The sequence below is a fragment of the Brassica oleracea genome, chromosome C3 (genome assembly GCF_000695525.1).
Source record: "Brassica oleracea var. oleracea cultivar TO1000 chromosome C3, BOL, whole genome shotgun sequence".
Taxonomy (NCBI): Eukaryota; Viridiplantae; Streptophyta; class Magnoliopsida; order Brassicales; family Brassicaceae; genus Brassica; species Brassica oleracea.
The window spans coordinates 10148627-10167205 of record NC_027750.1 but is presented as its reverse complement, the minus strand read 5'-3'; the positions used below and the strand labels follow the sequence as shown (position 1 = coordinate 10167205).

Genomic DNA, 18579 nt, shown 5'->3' with positions numbered 1-18579 from the left:
CTGTACGGCACCATTAGCGGAGTTATGGAGGGGGTGTACTATGGTTTAGTAGTTGCTGGAGAGAAAGGGGTGAGAAGGCTGGAGGTAGAGGTCGATTCTATGATGGTGATGGAGTTTCTTACGATAGGGATTGGGGATACTCATCCGCTGTCTTTCCTGGTACGCTTGTGCCTTGGCTTCTTGACAAGAGACTGGCTGGTCCGATTCGTTCATGTGTATCGGGAAGCAAACCGCTTAGCTGATGGTTTGGCTAACCTTGCATTTTCTCTTCCGTTTGGTTTTCATAGTTTTGTTGTGGCACCGATTGAGTTCGCTGTTTTAGTTCATGAGGATGTTGCTGGACCGTTGTGGCCACGACAAACTCATCTTGTAAGCTAAAGTTTGGGTTTCTTTTTTAAATAAATTGGGAGTCATTCTTTCGTATTCCTACCAAAAAAAAAAACAAAAAGTTATAAATACACGAACTTTTTGACCTTTTTATACACAAGTACTTAGTTATTCAACGCATGATTTTGATTACTAAAACTTGTCATGTAAATTATGATCATATATTCTTTGTATGCTCTTGTAAGTGCCGGCCCTCACCTAAAGCAGAGGAAGCTGATGCTTTAGGTTAGATTAAGAATCGAAGGAAAACAAGCCATTAAGAATTTGCATATAGTCCAACTGTTTTGTACCATTCACCCAATGTCATTTGAATATATATTTGATCCACTTGGATGGCTAGTATGTAGATATATTCCCGGTTCTTAGTTCATTGTACCATTTATTTTTTCTACAGTAATTTTAACCGATAAAAGGAGGGTAAACTAAACCGGACAGTAAGTAGATAATAGTTGATTGGTTAATTACTGAAGATCTCTTGTGAATGAGACGAGGATTATTTTTGTCCAGACAACTTATAAGAGATTGCTATGATGGAAAGGAAGCCCATTTTGTATATTGTATTGCTAAGAAGAATAGGATGATAATTACTCGAGAATTTTTTTGGTGAATTATTGTTAGTAAGATTGCTATGATAGAATGGAATCCCTTTTATATGTAATCTACCGACCTCTCCGTGATTATTTTTTTGTTTTTTTCAGACCTCTCGTGACTAAAACGTGGATTATTTCAGCAAACTGAGAATCGCCACGTGAATGCATGGACCGTATTAGATGTCGTCATGCTAACTTATTATCTTTTGTATACTGAAATATATAGTTAACTTAAACCACAAATGTCACGACACATGTCCATTATTTTGTTTTTCCTTATCACATCATCCTCGTTATATCGTTTTACTTATAAAAGGACCACGACGGAAACCAAATCATCACACTGTTACAGCTTTTGCAAAAGAAGAAACTGAGAGCATCTTCAATTATTAACACTTACTGAAGAGAGAGAGAGAGAGTATGGGAGAAGAGTCAGAGGTTTTTGCCACGACGGCGCCGTTAGCTCCGGTGACCGGTCAGCGAAAAGTACGGAACAACTTGGAGGAAACATTACCTAAACCATGTAAGTAACCGTTTGTCACTATCCATCCATGTTAAAGAATAAAAATTATAGACATTGTATCTATAATTCCAACGGTAAAAAAATGAAAATCAGATTTGGCTAGAGCATTAGCAGCTCCAGATACAGAGCATCCGAATGGAACAGAAGGTCACGACAGCAAAGGCATGAGTGTTATGCAACAACACGTTGCTTTCTTCGACCAAAACGGCGATGGAATCGTTTATCCTTGGGAGACTTATGCAGGTAATTAATTTTTCATTATATAAATATGTTCTTAAAAGGTCAGAAAATAATGAATTATTTCTTTCCAATGTGTCTTTTTCGTAACATATCCATTTATAAAAAAAAAAATTGCAGGACTCCGTGACCTTGGTTTCAACCCAATCTCCTGTATCTTTTGGAGCTTAATCGTAAACTTAGCGTTTAGCTATGTTACACTTCCGGTATGTAAAACAAATCCTAATTAAACCCTTCAAACTTAGTTTTAATTACTATTTATTTCTATGATTGATATAGAAATACAAAAACAACAACAAAAAGGCAAAAAAGATTCATATAGCAGTAAAATATATTTTTGTTTCAAAATAGTAGCACAGAGGAATTTTTTACCAAAATATTATTAATTACAAGAAAAACTTTTTCATTATATATTTGGGATTGGGTTTAGTGTTTATCAGTTTATGGTTTAATATTTAAGGGATGAGGTTAAAGTAATGGTTTAGAATTTGAAGTAATTTAGTCATTTTACTTTTTCAGTTAATGCTATTTTAAAGATTTGTCTCTTTGTTTGTTATTTTTGTTTGATATGCCCATTTACAATGTTGTGAATGGTAAAAATGTAAACAGAGTTGGTTGCCATCACCATTATTGCCTGTTTATATCGACAACATACACAAAGCCAAGCATGGGAGTGATTCAAGCACCTATGATACGGAAGGAAGGTAACATTCATTCAAACACATATAAAATATACTCAAAAATCATTTCAAACATACTGTATATATAGTTTTCGTGATACTCAGTTTGTAAAATGGTGATTGTAGGTTTGTCCCGGCTAATCTCGAGAACATATTTAGCAAATACGCGTTAACAGTTTCGGATAAATTATCATTCAAAGAGCTTTGGAACTTAACCGAGGGAAACCGAATGGCAATCGATCCTTTTGGATGGTTAGTACCAAAAACACTATTGGTTCTTAGTTGAATATATATCTGCAGACGTCTCTTATTTGGTTATTATCCGGTATAATCAATTTAAATTGGCCGGTTTTGTGTATTGGTTATGGCAGGGTTTCGAACAAAGTTGAATGGCTGCTACTATATCTTCTTGCAAAGGATGAAGAAGGTTTTGTGTCTAAAGAAGCTGTGAGAGGTTGCTTTGATGGAAGTTTATTTGATTATTGTGCTAAACAGAACAAAGAAAAGGCCAATTCTCGCAAGCAAGACTAAGAGTTTGTTTATCTTCTGTTTGAATAAGCAATGTATAAATGTATTTGTAGCCTACTATAATTTCTTTGTCAAAAAAGAAGCCTACTATAATTATGCCCTCGATCTTGGTTAGGAAAAAAAAAACAAATAAACAAAAGTGTAAGTGGAAGAAAACTTGGTGTTCTTTACAATATTGTTGTGTAAAATTTGTTGAACAAATAAAATAAGATTTTCGTACAATAAAGCAGACGAAAATGTACATTTTTGTTGGTAGCAAGCTATTTGTTTGCCATATTTTCAGAGAAAGCTGTGGATTACAATGGATTATAAGTTTTGATAGTTGACCTCATTGTATAAAACTGAAGATAATTGACAAAACAAAGTATATAAAACCAGAATATCATAAATATCAAAATCGAAAGTCAGCATTTACATTTCACACCACCCTTGTGCAAAACAAAAACACATTAAACAATACCAAACATGCATGTGATTTCAAGTAAAGAAGTATTTTCTACTTAAAAAAAATATCAAATATAGAAAACGAATAAACTAAAACATATGAATAAAAGTATAAAACATATTATGCAACTCAAGAACCTGCCAAAATTACCAAGGCTGAGTTTTTGCCTATCTTTACTCTGTGCAATCCTCTCTTTAGCTAGTTAAGCTTCTCTATAAACACTTCCCTGACGACCATGGCCTGAGTCTCTGGCTCTGGCTATGAATGTATGCCAAAGCTATTGAAAAAGATTGCAAAACAGATATATTCGCTTGAAACTGGACGAAGTAAAGACAGTCTCTTACACTCATGATCCTCACTCCAGGAGGAATCCCCTGCTTAGACCCCTGAAACAACACACAAAGGAATCAAACAAACCAACATGGCCAAGATTAAATCTTGTAATGGCTTGAATGTTATTACCTCTGAGAAGAGCTCAAATAGATTGCATTGACCTTCACTTTGGCCTTTAAAGACGGTCAAGGGACAACCAAGGTCCCATCCAGAGCAATCACAGCTTCCTCCAGACTTCCATCTCTCAACCAAGCTCGAAGGACCACCACCGTTTCTGCTTCTCGGCCCTCCGTGAATCCCTGAAGGAATCACAACATCTATGCTCGTTGAATGCTTGGTTCGAGCCAAGGGAGCTTTCTTGAGAAACTTCATGCCCCATCCCCCTCCAACTCCACCTTTCTCTTCCTCATCATACTGTTCCCTCACAACAACAGCTGAGGTTTCAAGATTTGGTGGAAGGTTGTCATCTAGTAAACTCACGGCTGGTTCATGAAACGGCTCCCAAGAACAAGAATCCGCTACTGAGCTTGTTCTACTGAATCTTGAGATACTACTCCTTTGCCTTAAAGAAGCTGCTCGTGTGGTGCTTTTAACCGCATCAACGACTTTCTTAGAAAATCCTCTGCTTTTCTTGATAAGGCTTGGTAACTGTGGGTTCACACCAGTACTGAATAGAACAAACTGTCTCTCAACGATCTTTTCATTAGTGGATGAGACAGAGAACAATGTTGATACCTTTAGTTTACCAACCAATTCAGACCTATGGCCTTTCTTCAAATGGATTAGATAAGAATAGTCTTTCGAACTCGGGTCAAAACCCGGTCCAGGACTACTAGTGGTTAAGCTAGCTACATAGATCTCTTTCTGATCATCCAAAGAGAAAACAAAATGAGGAGTCTTGTTGTCTTTCATTGTGAACTGAAGTGTTCCTTGAGAAACCGTTGAAGACGGAGACCAACATGAAGAAGAAGAAGAACTCCTTGAGTTTGTGCTTGATAAAGAGACAACATCACCATCATCACATAACAAAGGTTTATCAACAACCATATGCGTAACCCTCTTGCAACCTGTGATCGCAGGACTAATCACCACATTGCCTGAATCATCCACCAAAGGAAGATCAAACACAAGACGAGCAACATCTTCTTTGGGGATCATCATCACAGTTGAATCAAAACTCATATTTGGTCCAACAAGATTCATGGAAAGGCTGTGACTAGCTGAGTTAAAGGCAGTGATGTTAATCAGGTCGAGGCAGCGACGGAGATACTTGTCGTCCAATGACACCAAATGCCTTGGGATCTTGTTATCGAGTAAGAAGCTAGTAGCGCGAGATATCGACCCTCTGGGACCGTTTTTAACGATCTGTAGCCATTTTCCACTGTTTGAAACTAAACTACATTGCTCTCTTTTGTGAGTCAACAAGCCCTCTGACCTTAATAAACCATTTCCCCCAGGCAGATTCTCATCTTCAAGCTCAGGATCATCCTTGTGAACACCAGGAGGAGTAACACTCCCCATTGTTAGCTCTCTTACTTTATAAATCAAAGGAGCACACCTAACTTCAAGTCTGAAGTATCTGAAAGAGACAAAAAAATGAAGAGAATTAGAAAAGATCTACGCTTTAAGCTAGACACTCTACTACAAAGAGGACATCAAGCTACGAAGCTAATTTTGCTGGAAAAGTCAAGGTTTTTAAAATATTTTACCTAAAAGCTAAAGACGAAGAACCCTACAGGAATTGACAAGCAGAGAAAAAGGTTGAAACTTTAGATAGACCCATTAATTGAATGAGAGAGAGAGAGAAAAAAAAGGCTAAGACTTTGATTGAGTGTTCAAGATCAAGAGAAACATTTGAGGATTTTGCGTAATTTTAATTTTTAATTTTACTCAGGATTGACCCTAGAAGCTAACATTCACTGCAATCAGTACTTTATCTACCAAAGCCAATTCAGAGTCCATGATTGACTGATGATTATGCCCTCAATTGGGAACGAACTAAACAAAACAAAAAAAAAACAAGAAGTGGTACAGTAAAAAAAGGATAAAACTTTCGTCATGGTTCATTCAATTTGACTTTTTTACCTGAGTAAAAGAAAAGGGATTGGATCGTAGAAATTCTCCTACAGGAAGAGAAACACAAGCAACCCTCTTGGCCAATTCTCTAGATTGTTTCGATGTTTTTTTCTTCGGTGTCTTCAAAGTTAATGAAATAAAAAAAATAAAGCTTAGAAGCAAAAATGATTTCTGGGTTTCTAGAGAGAAAGAAGAGTCACGTTAATGTCTGAGTCTGACTAGCACCCAATGGAGACGATGGGAAAGAAAAAAAAGGAACGTCTTTTTTTGTGTGTGTGTGTATGCCGTGTGGGAGGCGCTTTGACTATATGACCAAGCGAAGAGAGGTTTTTTTGCAATGCAGAGGGGCCCACCTTTGCGTGTTCAAGGTCGAAATTAGAGAGGAGGGGCGGGGGTTGATCAAAAGTGGAGATTGTGGGATTAGAGAAGCAAAGTGAGTGATGAGCTGGTCCGCACGATCCACAGACACAAAAAAAAAAAGAGATCGAAGGTGGTGGGTGGTGGTCGCTGCTCTGTTTGCCAAAGAGGAGGGAGGAGTAGAGAAGTTATTAAAAGCTTAGAGCATCATTAACGGAGGTTTTTAAGACGGGGTTCTTAGCGGAATATAAGAATCCGACTCTTAATTTTTAATTGAAAATGCTAAGAGTCGGCTCTTAAATAAGAACCATGTACTAAGAACCCTGTTTGGTCTTAGTGCTCACATTAATTCCTATTTCTTCTTATATCCACCTTTTATTTCATTTTTATTTTGAGTTAATCCATTGTTTATTTATTTTAGTTTTTTTTTATAGATCCACGAGAGGTGAAAATTATACAAATGGTAAGTATCTTCACATTTGGCTATGCATAGAAAGAAATCTTTTTTTTTTGTCACAAAGAAAGAAATCATTATTAATATATTTTAAGATGGAATTCTCATGATTTTTGTGATATTTTTAACGTATAAATATTTTTGCATAGAAATAAATCGTTATTAATATATTTATGTGAGAAATTTAGTTTGAGAATTCCACACCAGAAATGCTCTAAATATGTAAGTAAATATTTCAAGAACGTTTCCAAATCCTCTAGTTAGTTTGTAAGTTTGCTTTTGCTTACACTTTTAACAAATAGGTGCTAATCAGGCCTATTCGTTAACATCTTTTTAATCATCCAGAAAATAAGGAGTTTCTAAAAGTTATACATTTGTTATAAATTTTCGATTAGTGATCTATGAGAAAACGGATTTATAAGAAAGCTAGTTCTTTATACAACAATCATGGGAATAAATAAATTATCATATATTGTTTAAAAATAAAATAAACCAAACCCATAGAATACATATTTTGCCTTTTAAAATATACATGATAGGATTATTGGAGATTTGGAGTCTTTATGAATATTTTTCACATGAATTTGAGAATCCATGGACCAGCCAACAAATTGACAAAAACTAGTTTGTCTTATTCCTGACCGTGAGCTGCGGCACATGACATCTCGAAATAGTTAATTCTTATTTCGATTGCATTTTACGCATTTTCTTTAAAATCCAAAACTCAAACACGTAGACCTCGATAGAAAAATATAGTTTTGTTTTCTTTCTTCTTCTTGGATGTGGCAAATGTCAGCTCAATTATTCATCTAGAAGATCTATATGTCTTTGAATATTAGTGTTAACTGAATCGACCTACCGTATTATAACATTTGATGCTTTGGTTTCTATATTCAAAGATTGTTTTCCACCAAATCCGGTCCATATGTTTGCACTAATCGCATTAACCTTGTTGTGAAAGTGAAGCAGTAACCATAATTCGTGAAACATTATTAATCATAGTTCATGTATTTTCATGCATGTGAATATGTGATTTAGTCTTGTTTATTTGTTTTAAAATTAGTTAGTTAGTTAGTTAGTTCACCTGGTCTAAAACTATTATTATCTTTTAATACACGTACGTGTAAATGTTCTGGAAAGTAAGTTGGAAAATAGATTCGAAGTTGATAAGATTGTGCCATTAAAAGTCTATTTTATATTAGATCGAGATCGGATGGTTCAGTGGTAAAGAGCTCTTCATCTCTGGTTTAGTAAGTTCTTGACTTTAGTCAATTTGAGCGTCTGTGCTCTATATCTCTGATTATCTTCTTTGTTTTGTGTTCTAATTCTATATTTAAAAAAAAAAGATCGAGATCGAATGTTTGTTTTCAAAGGCAGCAAATTGTAATAGTTTTTTATGAAAGATATAAAACCCAAACAACCTTAGTGATCGTTTGAGGCCCATTGTTCACAAAATTGAATCCCTTGGGTCTCTCAACTTCACGGTTCACCAGTTTACCGGAGAAGATAAAACTCTAGCTCCTCCTCCGCTCAGGGGAAGTTAAACTTCAACCGAACAGCTTCTACTAGCCCTTCTCTCTAGGATGAACCGTGCAAGTAAAGTTTTATTTAATCCTCCTCACTCATTTTTCCTCAGTATTCCGATTTATTGTTTTCTTTTGTTTGATGGGTGGTCTGCACTGTGATCTTTTATTCCATACAGTCTCCGGAGAAGTTCCAGAGGAGCCAGTGGTTTCGACCAAGTCAGGTTTGCTCTTCAAGAAGCGATTAATCGAGAGGCATATATATATCTGTAAGCTAGCTTTTTTTTTCTTTTCTTTCGATTAATCAATTCACATAGTAATGATTTCATGAAGAATATTTCGACCTGTAGGATTATGGGAAGTGTCCTGTTACTGGCGAACCTCTTTTACCATTGATGATATTGTTCCCATCAAAACTGGCAAGGTAAGTATACTTTCTTTGAGCTTGTTTGGTGCGGAGAACTGTTGAAGAAGCCTGTTTTTAAGTTTCTTTGACCATTATGCAGGTCTTGAACATTGCATACAGCTAGCATCCCTGGATTGCTTGGAACGTTCCAGAATGTAAGCTTTTTGTTGTCTTCCAACTTTGTTCCTACTTTTTCTTTATGGTGTTTCTGTTATTGGTCATGTAGAGTTTGTTGATCGACTCGGAATAGACTTTTCAGAGTTGGTTATTAGAATTATGCAAGATTCAGTTGGCTGATCAATGATCATTTATGACTGCTAATCAAGAGAAATTGTTCATTACTTAGGTTGAATTAAACAAGGTAGTTAGTGGAAATTTTTTATCTGTTTTGCACTTTTCGGAATGGGACGGTTTGATGCTATCAAATTTTGCATTGGAGCAACAACTGAATACTGCACGACAAGAGCTAAGTCATGCCTTGTATCAGGTAATATTGGTTTTTGTGTTTGTTGCACCACTTAGACGAGGTGGCATGCATGATCAATATATTTTTATTATGTACCCTTGTTTTATCTTCCTCAACCATTTTCCCATCGTTATCTTCTGTTTGCAGCATGATTCTGCTTGTCGCGTGATTGCTCGGCTTAAAAAAGAAAGAGATGAAGCACGCCAATTGCTTTCAGAAACTGAAAGACATATATACCTGCTGCCCCAGAAGCAGTAGAGTTTGACCCCTAGCGGATTTTATCTTGGTATTGCTTCCTCAGACATCATATGAGTGCGCATTTGAAATTTAATTGGGCAAAGAGACCAAGCTCAGCTAAAAGAGACTTGCGCAATTCAGTATGGGTTTATATACCTTTAACTAAAATGTGTTGTTACGGCTGCAGACTATACCAGACGGCGTGTGTGAAAGCTGAATGGAACCTTATCAAGACACTCCCAGATCTCTCCGGCCCTGGTAAAACTCCTTGCCTAAAACTCTCAAGCCCAAGAACCTTTGTAACTTGCAGGTAAAGCTACATGCGTGAAGTTTGGTTCAGGTGCACGGTACATTGCAGTTGGTTCAATGGACAGTAACCTACGGATATTTGGTATTCCTAGTGACGAAAGAGCCAACAACGAATGATAACTCTGTTCGTGAAGAATACGTTAGAAAACTCGGTCATCTCGTGTTATACCTATCCCTCTTGAGTCTCAACTTCTGTTGTATCTTAAACATAATGTTCAGAGCTATAGGAAGAATTTGTGCAAGTGTGATGGTGGTTTCTGTGGTGCTTCCTGGAGCCCAAACGTTCACACTCGCACACACTTGAGAGTTTTCTTGATCTATTTCCTCTTATATCTTTTTTTTTTTTTTTTTTGAACAGCTCCTCTTATATCTTATAGGTTTTTGTACCTTTAAAACATCTTCTTTCGTTGATCACAAAAAAAAACATGTTATTTCTGTTGGGTACGATTGGAGCTAAATGAAATTAGGACTTTTTATTATACGTAAAACGACCGGGTTATCGTGACAAAAAAAAAAACGACCGGATTAAAGCCTGTACCAGACTTGTTATTTTGTATTTTCAATCAATACATCAAGATTGTCAAAAAAAAACTACTCTCTCCGTTTCAATAGAGATGTTTCTTCAATATAGATGTTTCAATATAAATAAGTTTTAGATGATTATTTTTTTTTACAATGATGTTTTTACATATTTAGGTAATTTTAACTTTATCAAAACATGTGTATCCAATTGCGTTTTTATTATTTTTGTTTATAATTAAATAAATTAGTTTTAAATTATATTTTAATGATTTTTGTTATATAATTTTTTTAATATATGTGTAAATAACCAAAACTTTATCTATTATGAAACGGACTGAGTATAAAATAACGCGTAGGGGAACGTTAGAAAAAAGGCGCGTGAGAACAAAAGATATAGGGAGCGTAAAAAAGGGAATATATGTCTTGCACGCACTAAACTGGTAAAACCATCTGGGTGGCCCGCGAAGACCTTTGTACAACGTGTTGTTTACTTATAAAAGCTTTTGGTTTTATCCACGCGCCTTTGTCGTTTTGTCTTCCCTAAAATGACACCCTTTTTCGTCTTTCACGGCCAATATTTTATTCATTTTACTTCCCCTTAATTTTAGTCACATCATATCTCTCTCACGTACCGATTCTATTGATACCCGATAAATTTTACTAAATAGTTCTACAGCTCAATTATATATTTTTTGTCCAATGCTCAATTGTAAATTTTAGAAAATACTTTTTACATTCAATGTTTTGTCATTTCATCATTTTAATAATAAATTTTTTTTTGAACTGGCTTTCGTTAATAATAAATTGTTACTCTATTGTTTTGCAGTTAAAATTTTGATTTTTATAAATTTTTACAGCTCAATTGTACATTTTTTATTTTTTTTGTTCAGCGCTCAATTGTAAATTTTAGAAAAAAATTTTACATTCAATGTTTTGTCATTACATTATTTTTAGAATACTCTACTATTTCCATTCCTACTAATGTATTTTATTTTCTACAACCCTCCATTTCTTAATGTTACTTGGGAAAATTGTTTTTACACCAAAAAATAATAAATATGTCTTATTAGGCTAATCTCATATACTTTACGTCCTATTAGTCTAAATATTTTGAAAATAGCAATACTGCTCTTAATATCAATTAAAAATTCAAAATTACAATTAATAACACAATTGTTAAATATTAAAATATTTCCAAATATTTTATTTCCATATTTTTGGAACCGATTGTCTTTATCCGTAGAATCAGCATTCTACTATATTTAAAACACAGTAAACATGTTTGAAATTGATTTATACTAGTTTTAGATTTATAGTAATGTGTAGATTTTGATTTCTACAGGTTTTAGATTTATAGTAATGTGTAGATTCCGGTTTCTATAGATTTTAGAATGACAGGTTAAGCGCGGAATGTATTTTCTAAATATTTTTAGATTTATGTTATTTACGTAGATCACGGATTCTAAATATATTAGATCCAATGAAAAATGTGGATTACATTTTTCACTTTGTAGAATGTCAATTATATTTTTTGTAGAACAAAATATGAAATTATGACTTAAAAATTTTTAGAACTGAAAAAAATACTAATAAATTGATATATGTATTTCATCAGTTGTTACTATTTTTTGAATTTTATTTTGTTTGTAAAACTATTTATTTGATTTATTTTGGAAAATAATAAAGGGTATTAAAGAAAAAAAATGATACAAAAGAAATATTAGCCTAATAGAACATATTTATCATTTTTGGCCTAAAAAACAATTTTCCCATGTTACTTCTCAAATTATAAGGTTGCTACTGGTATATATAAAAGAAAATTAGTGAAACAAAAATAAATGTAATAAAAAGAAATGGAATATTAAGGAAATGAATATCATATACTCTGTTCATTCATGATCAAAATTAGAATGAAATGATTTTTTCACATTTATTTATCTTTTTAGAATTGATAAAATGATTATTCCATTTCATTTCATACAAATGGTAATTTTTTTGGTAGAATGAAAAAGCAGGGCATTCCATACCAAAATTTGACAATCTATATATCTTACAAACACTTGACTATATATTCACATGTCATGTAATCATATTAGTCAAACACGAACAAATTCATATATCTATAGCTTAAAATCTTTTTTCCAAGTTGTTAAATATACAAATACGATGTGTGTGCACAAACCCGGTGATTGGATCAATCGATGATTTTATTTTTTGGTGGTAAAACCGTAAAAAGAAGTTTACAAAAAAAAACCCGTAAAAAGAACATTTGTGTGTTGTTGGGATACTGGTAAGAGTAGAAAATATGTTTTGAACACTTAAATAGTTTGGCTATTTGCTAGATAGCGATAAACTAACCGGGCCTCGTAGTCTGGTGGTAAAGGAACCTCGGCTGAGGTGCCCGCCACCCGAGTTCGAGCCCTGGCCACGAGGGGTATTTACATGGGCTGCCTCTCGCCCTCCAGACCACTTCGCGTAACCAGGGGCCCTTAAGTGGACGCTTAAAAATCCTGTAATGGCTTGGGCTTAGGCCCGGTGGGCTAGTCGATCACGCAAAGTGGTCGGATACTGGATTATCAAAAAAAAAAAATAGATAGCGATAAACTTCGCTCTTTGCTACATGCACGGCCGAATCAGCTTAGATAAGTAGATAACTATGGGTTAAGACTTCAGCTACCAAACTTTTTTAAAATTAAAAATCAGATACATGTCTTCGAAATTTCGAATTATCATTACGTGGGCATATATATTACAGACACAATTCCTTTTCTTTTAGTATCGACCATATGCTTTTTTTTTGGGTCAATATCGACCATATGCTTTAATCTTTAAATCGTGACTGAAAACTTTATTCGACATCATTATGATATTCGCTCGCGCGGCTGCTATACGATACTAAGCAAAACGCTAGCTTTTCTACATATTAACAGTTGATCACTTTCTAAAACCATGATTAGTGCTTAATCCTACTTTACAGTAATACAACGGTGTCAAATTTTTTTTGTAACTAATTATGATATATTTTTCTGAGGCGAGTGCAAGTTACAATAAACTTACAATTGTAACATCCCAATTTTTGCTTATTTTTGGTAAAATGTAATAACATCCCAATGTTTATAAGTTCAATCAAATCAAACATATGTTGATACAAATACATACACACATGCATGTATTTTACCAAAAATATGTTGATATCTTCACGCTGGAGTCATCTTTGAATTAGGGATGGACACATATCAAATATCCGAATTTTTGGATATCTAATCTATTAAAACTGAAGTACACATTAAAAATAACCCTAAATTTTTCTAAATATTTACAACTGAATGCCACTGGTCTTAAATTTGTAATTGTAATTAATCCAATAATAACCATATATTTGAAAAAAATATAAACAGAATCAATACAAACAAATTTGTTAATAAACAATAACTCCTGATTTTGCTCTTCTTTATTTGTAAGATATATTAATAACATTATTTTTTGAAACAGTTCGGATTTTTTTTAGTTAAAGGAAGAAATAAACATATATATTAATATATATGTTCAATGGATATATATTAATAACATTACCTACGACGCATCTATGAGAAGAAACATTTTTATATATATATATAGATTTATGAATAAGCAAATGGAATTTTATACAAATAATTCAAAATCAAAAGCATGATTTTTTTCATCATCAGCCCCTAATTCCACAAACATCTTTTAACAAAACCAGAAATGAGCTATTCTATAACCAAAATAAAAAACCCTGAAATGAACTATTATAGTTCATATCTAATATATAATATTAAATTCATTATCTTTAAAAACATTATAGTAGTTTTATACACATAAGTAGATTTTGTATAATACATATTTCTATTTTACAAACATATATAATTAACATAAAATTTATACACGTAATTAGATTACAAATATTTTGAAACACACAATTCTACAATGTACTGATATTTATATCTTATTCTAATTAAATTTTAACAAGAAAAAAATTAACAAACAAATCTCACGCTTTAGAAGAACATTTTCAGAATCAACAAACGTGCACGCCTAAACAAATTAGTGAACAAAAAAATTAAACCGGTCACCAGACATACATATGCCTAAACAAATTATTGAACAAACGACGGGTTAATAAACTATCAACAACAAAAATTATCCCGCGCTTTTAAAACGCGGGTCAAAATCTAGTTGCATATTATTATTTGTTTTGCTCAGCAGAATAACAGATATTCGGATTTTTTTGTTCCTATTTGGAACAACGTCATTTATGTTACAATTCGAATGTTAACAGTATATATTTACAAGCGTGAATTATCTCCATCATTTATCCTGAATATTTGATTACAAACTATATATCATGAATCTCCTTTTGTCTTTTCCTTATGATTCCAAATGATACTGACTCTCAAGTTAATGCATGCATGCTTTCAAGAGGCAAACACAGTTCATGGCACATTAGATCGATATTATAAGTTCTTGGGATAGAATTTGATTAGTCGAAATATACACGAGCACTAGATATTGAGAAAAGCTGCAGAAAAGATATCGTTCACAACTCATCGGCTATTAAAGGCTTCAGTTTCGTCTTATTCTATTCTCTCATATTTTCTAATTCTACTGTGCTTCATCCTATTGTTGTGGACTTGACCAATAAATGATAAAATCAATATTACTTAGCGCTAATGGTAGTTTTTTAATTCTATAGCAAGAGATCTCTTTAATTTTTCAAATAATATAAAAATACTGATCATGCTGGTTACGAAGAAATTTTTATTTCAGTCTATAATCTTAATTTGCCATTTTGGCCAACCCCACTGCCCACTTGGTTTGCGACTTTATAGTTAAAGCAACGTTCGTGCCTTTTGTCCTATAAAGGAACGACACAGATATATCTAGCAAAAGAAGAAGTGAATAAAATTGCGAGAATAGAAAGAAAGAAAAATATTAAAATTACACGAAATTCTAGAACAAACGTATGTATTACGATGATATATCTTGAAAAAACATAGAATCAAATATCTGATATTGACTAACTGATGGTTCTTGGAACTGAAGGAGTAAACGTCTGTTGACAAAAAAAAAAGGAGTAAACGTCTCGTTGAAGAGGTCCATGTCTACTTATTTCCTAATTAAGAACAAAAACAACATGTGTTACTTTTTTTTGCTAAAATATTATATCAACCTTTTAAATTCTAACATTTTATCATTCTAATTTTTCATTTACAAGAGATATATCTGACAGAGTTAGCTTCCGATTACTGATTAAAATGTTACATGAATGATGATAAAAGTTGGTTTATAAGGATAGTGTCGCTCATAAGAGAATGTAACATAATTATTTAGGTTTTGATAAAAGTTTATGTAGTTTTGTTATATAAAACATTAAATATTCAACATGAATATAATTATTCAACATGAATATAATACGTAAGTAATTATAATTAATTAGGTGTTAATATAAGGTATGCTATTATTAACTTAGATTATGATAATGTTGATATAATATTATAAAATTATATAACTTTGTATTATTATTTATCTTCTATAAAGATAAATAACAAAAGTAAATTGACGGTCACATTTTTGGTTCTGTTTTCAACATGTAAAATTATTAAGGAAAACTAAGTTTGTGTTTCTAACAAATCCATCAATAGAGTATGAAATATATGTTCTCATAATGTTCTTAGTCATGATTTCGATCGAATGAGAAACTTCCACACATCAATTGCGATTGGAATTTGTTTTTCGACGGATCATCATAGCATACCAAGAAACATGATGATGACTAATCTCATCACTATTTATTTAATAATTCCTATATATTTTGCAACCTATTTTTCCACTTTATTTGACATCAATCATAGCCCTCCGCGAAAAAAAGAAAAATTAAAGAAAGGGGGCATATACATTATATATCTAGTCGCTGACAAAAAAAAAAAAACATTATATATCTAGTCTTTTTGTTAAAGTACAAGTATATTAATCTGAAACTAATTTGATTAGTGAAGTAAACATATCATATCAACTGAGATTTTACCACAATGTTTTGTCTATACTGAATATTGAAACCAAAAACATCATTAAATACATATATCGATATGCATAGCATAAAAATCTAAGCTCAAACGATCGATGATAAGTTGATAACATTAAGTGATGGAAACATATTCTACAAGATAAATCTCAATATTTGAAAAAATGATTAGTCATTCCAATAACATTTCAACAGTTGTGTCTCCACTATCTTTCTTTATATATGGCAATATTGATCATAATTCAACTTTTTCAGAACTGGCTAGTCAGATACTTTCATATATATATTTAGCAGTTTTGTCTATGTGAATACAAATAAAATCTATATGGCAATCATTATAACGAATACAATTCTTACAAAGATAGAAAAAGAAAGAGTAATGTTTAAACAAAAGCTTTCCACAAATTAAATAACACACAAACAACTGTTTTTTGATATATAATTAAAAAAAAATATTCTGTTTTTTTCATTTGTAAACAAAAGAGAGCACGACAAGTTTGATGATGTCGGAAGGAAAAATTTTAAAAAATGTAATAATAAAATAAAATAAGATAATAAAGTAGAAAAGGACATTGAAGAAAGAATGGTATTGTTGTTGGTATGGTCACTACCAGACATATGGGTCCCGTTTCTCATCAGTCTCTCCACCACCTAATCCTTTTCTTCTCCCTCAATTCTTTAGATTTCAAGAAACCCTTAAAATCCTCTCTCTGTCTCTTTCTGTTTGTCTGTTTCCTTATCTCCTCCTGAATTTGCACTCCCAGGTGTTTCCAAGTCCTTAACTTCCAAAACACTCTCTCTCTCTTTTGTAGTATTTAGTTTTGGATTCTTAGAACTCTTATTTAGTGGGTTTTCTAAAATGATTACTGAGCTTGAGATGGGGAAAGCTGAGAGTGAGCTAGAACTGGGTCTAGGCCTCAGTCTTGGCGGTGGAACGGCGTCCAAGATTGTTAAACCAGGTGGTGGAGGCGCGTGGGGAGAGCGTGGGAGGCTTTTGACTGCAAAAGATTTTCCTTCAGTTGGCTCTAAACGAGCTGCTGACTCTGCTTCTTACGCTGGTGCATCTCCTCCTCGTTCAAGGTTCGTCTTTTAAGTCAAGCAAAAAAAAAAGAAAGATTAATCCTTTCCTAGCTTTTTGGTTTCAGAGGAAACAGAAATTGAGAAACTTTGATAGAAAATAATCTTTGAAAACTGTTTATTCTCTATGCATGATGTGAAACTCTGTTCTGAGAACAGAGTTTCTCAAGGAAAAGTTAACGGTTCTTAGGGTTTTAGCTCAGTGTTGATTCCTTTACATAACTTGTCTAGGAGTTATTATTTGGCTATTCAGACAGACCCAATTAACTTGCGTAGTAAGAAAGGCTCTGTTTTGATATGAAGAGTCTTGAAAAAGTTGAATCTTTATTCATGATGTTTGCTTTGTGTGTTAGCAGTCAAGTTGTGGGATGGCCACCTATTGGATCTCACAGGATGAACAGTTTGGTTAATAACCAAGCCACAAAGTCACCCAAGGAAGAAGAAGAAGATGGTAAGAAGAAAGCCAAAGATGATGAGACTAAAGATGTTACAAAGAAAGTGAATGGAAAAGTGCAAGTTGGGTTTATCAAGGTGAACATGGATGGAGTTGCTATAGGAAGAAAAGTTGATTTGAATGCTCATTCTTCTTACGAGAACTTGGCGCATACACTGGAAGATATGTTCTTTCGCACTAGTCCAGGTACTATAGGGCTAACCGGTCAGTTCACCAAACCGTTGAGGCTTTTGGATGGATCTTCTGAGTTTGTACTTACTTATGAAGATAAGGAAGGTGATTGGATGCTTGTTGGTGATGTCCCATGGAGGTAAAAAGATCTAAAACCCATGTGTTTATCATCTCTTATACTCTGATGAATGTTTTATACTGATCTTTATTGTATACATATTAGAATGTTCATCACGTCGGTGAAAAGGCTTCGGGTGATGAAAACCTCTGAAGCTAATGGACTTGGTATGTAGACTATCTCGTCTTGATTTCTCTTATTGTTTGATAACAATCTTGGACTAAAACATCTTGATAAATGCAGCTGCAAGACATCAAGATCCGAAGGAGAGGCAAAGAAACAAACCTGTTTAGCTCTTTTTTCCACATTACGTTATTACAGTTTTTTTTTGTGTGGGAGTTTTGCAAGTCTGAGTTACTTGTGGAGCAAGTACAAGGAAGAAACAGAAGCTAGATTGATCTTATCCAGTTTGTGTATGCTTCTTGGTTCTTCTAAAGTTTTTTTTTTTCTTTAGGGTTTTCTTTTTGCTTGCTGTCTTTTTTTTTTACTGTTGCGATTTCATCATATACTATGGAAGAGAATGCTCTTTATTTCTTTTACCACACTGTATATATTTGAAGCTTATCTAAGATGTTTCTATGGGTTTTGTAACAAAAACTTCTGTTTTATGAGTTTGCACTGATTGATCCAAGAAACAAGTCTC

At 33.3% G+C, this 18579-nt stretch overlaps 3 protein-coding genes and 1 long non-coding RNA gene across 4 annotated transcripts; 3 read left to right on the top strand and 1 right to left on the bottom strand.

Annotated features, from left to right (window-relative positions):
- The first annotated feature begins 1252 nt into the window (after positions 1-1252).
- On the top strand, positions 1253-3041 carry LOC106335792 (probable peroxygenase 3). The gene is made up of 6 exons (XM_013774408.1): positions 1253-1500; positions 1594-1743; positions 1858-1943; positions 2347-2441; positions 2544-2669; positions 2789-3041. The coding sequence occupies exons 1-6, from the start codon at positions 1398-1400 to the stop codon at positions 2946-2948; spliced, it is 720 nt and encodes a 239-aa protein (XP_013629862.1). The 5' UTR covers positions 1253-1397; the 3' UTR covers positions 2949-3041.
- Positions 3042-3296: 255 nt separating this feature from the next.
- LOC106335791 lies at positions 3297-6196 on the bottom strand. The gene is made up of 3 exons (XM_013774407.1): positions 5809-6196; positions 3853-5302; positions 3297-3776 (listed from the first exon to the last, which is right to left on the bottom strand). The coding sequence occupies exons 2-3, from the start codon at positions 5242-5244 to the stop codon at positions 3603-3605; spliced, it is 1566 nt and encodes a 521-aa protein (XP_013629861.1). The 5' UTR covers positions 5245-5302; positions 5809-6196; the 3' UTR covers positions 3297-3602.
- A 1641-nt stretch (positions 6197-7837) lies between these two features.
- On the top strand, positions 7838-9964 carry LOC106335794. Its single transcript, XR_001268771.1, has 7 exons — positions 7838-8206; positions 8313-8402; positions 8484-8557; positions 8640-8694; positions 8886-9026; positions 9153-9291; positions 9430-9964. It is a non-coding gene; the product is annotated as an uncharacterized LOC106335794 (long non-coding RNA).
- A 6842-nt stretch (positions 9965-16806) lies between these two features.
- Positions 16807-18542, top strand: LOC106328257 (auxin-responsive protein IAA13-like). The gene is made up of 4 exons (XM_013766666.1): positions 16807-17196; positions 17550-17957; positions 18042-18103; positions 18180-18542. Exons 1-4 carry the CDS (start codon positions 16976-16978, stop codon positions 18227-18229), a joined length of 741 nt encoding a protein of 246 aa, XP_013622120.1. The 5' UTR covers positions 16807-16975; the 3' UTR covers positions 18230-18542.
- Positions 18543-18579: the final 37 nt, after the last annotated feature.

What these genes read in the sequence shown, in the direction of transcription:
- LOC106335792 (XM_013774408.1), top strand. Translation starts at nt 1,398, where the DNA reads ATGGGAGAAGAGTCAGAGGTTTTTGCCACGACGGCGCCGTTAGCTCCG. An exon ending in GGAAACATTACCTAAACCAT is followed by an intron (nt 1,501 to 1,593) that starts GTAAGTAACCGT and finishes AATGAAAATCAG; the next exon opens with ATTTGGCTAGAGCATTAGCA. An exon ending in TTAGCTATGTTACACTTCCG is followed by an intron (nt 1,944 to 2,346) that starts GTATGTAAAACA and finishes AAATGTAAACAG; the next exon opens with AGTTGGTTGCCATCACCATT.
- LOC106328257 (XM_013766666.1), top strand. Translation starts at nt 16,976, where the DNA reads ATGATTACTGAGCTTGAGATGGGGAAAGCTGAGAGTGAGCTAGAACTG. An exon ending in GTTGGTGATGTCCCATGGAG is followed by an intron (nt 17,958 to 18,041) that starts GTAAAAAGATCT and finishes TATACATATTAG; the next exon opens with AATGTTCATCACGTCGGTGA. An exon ending in CTCTGAAGCTAATGGACTTG is followed by an intron (nt 18,104 to 18,179) that starts GTATGTAGACTA and finishes TGATAAATGCAG; the next exon opens with CTGCAAGACATCAAGATCCG.
- LOC106335791 (XM_013774407.1), bottom strand. Translation starts at nt 5,244, where the DNA reads ATGGGGAGTGTTACTCCTCCTGGTGTTCACAAGGATGATCCTGAGCTT. An exon ending in TATTTGAGCTCTTCTCAGAG is followed by an intron (nt 3,777 to 3,852) that starts GTAATAACATTC and finishes GTGTTGTTTCAG; the next exon opens with GGGTCTAAGCAGGGGATTCC.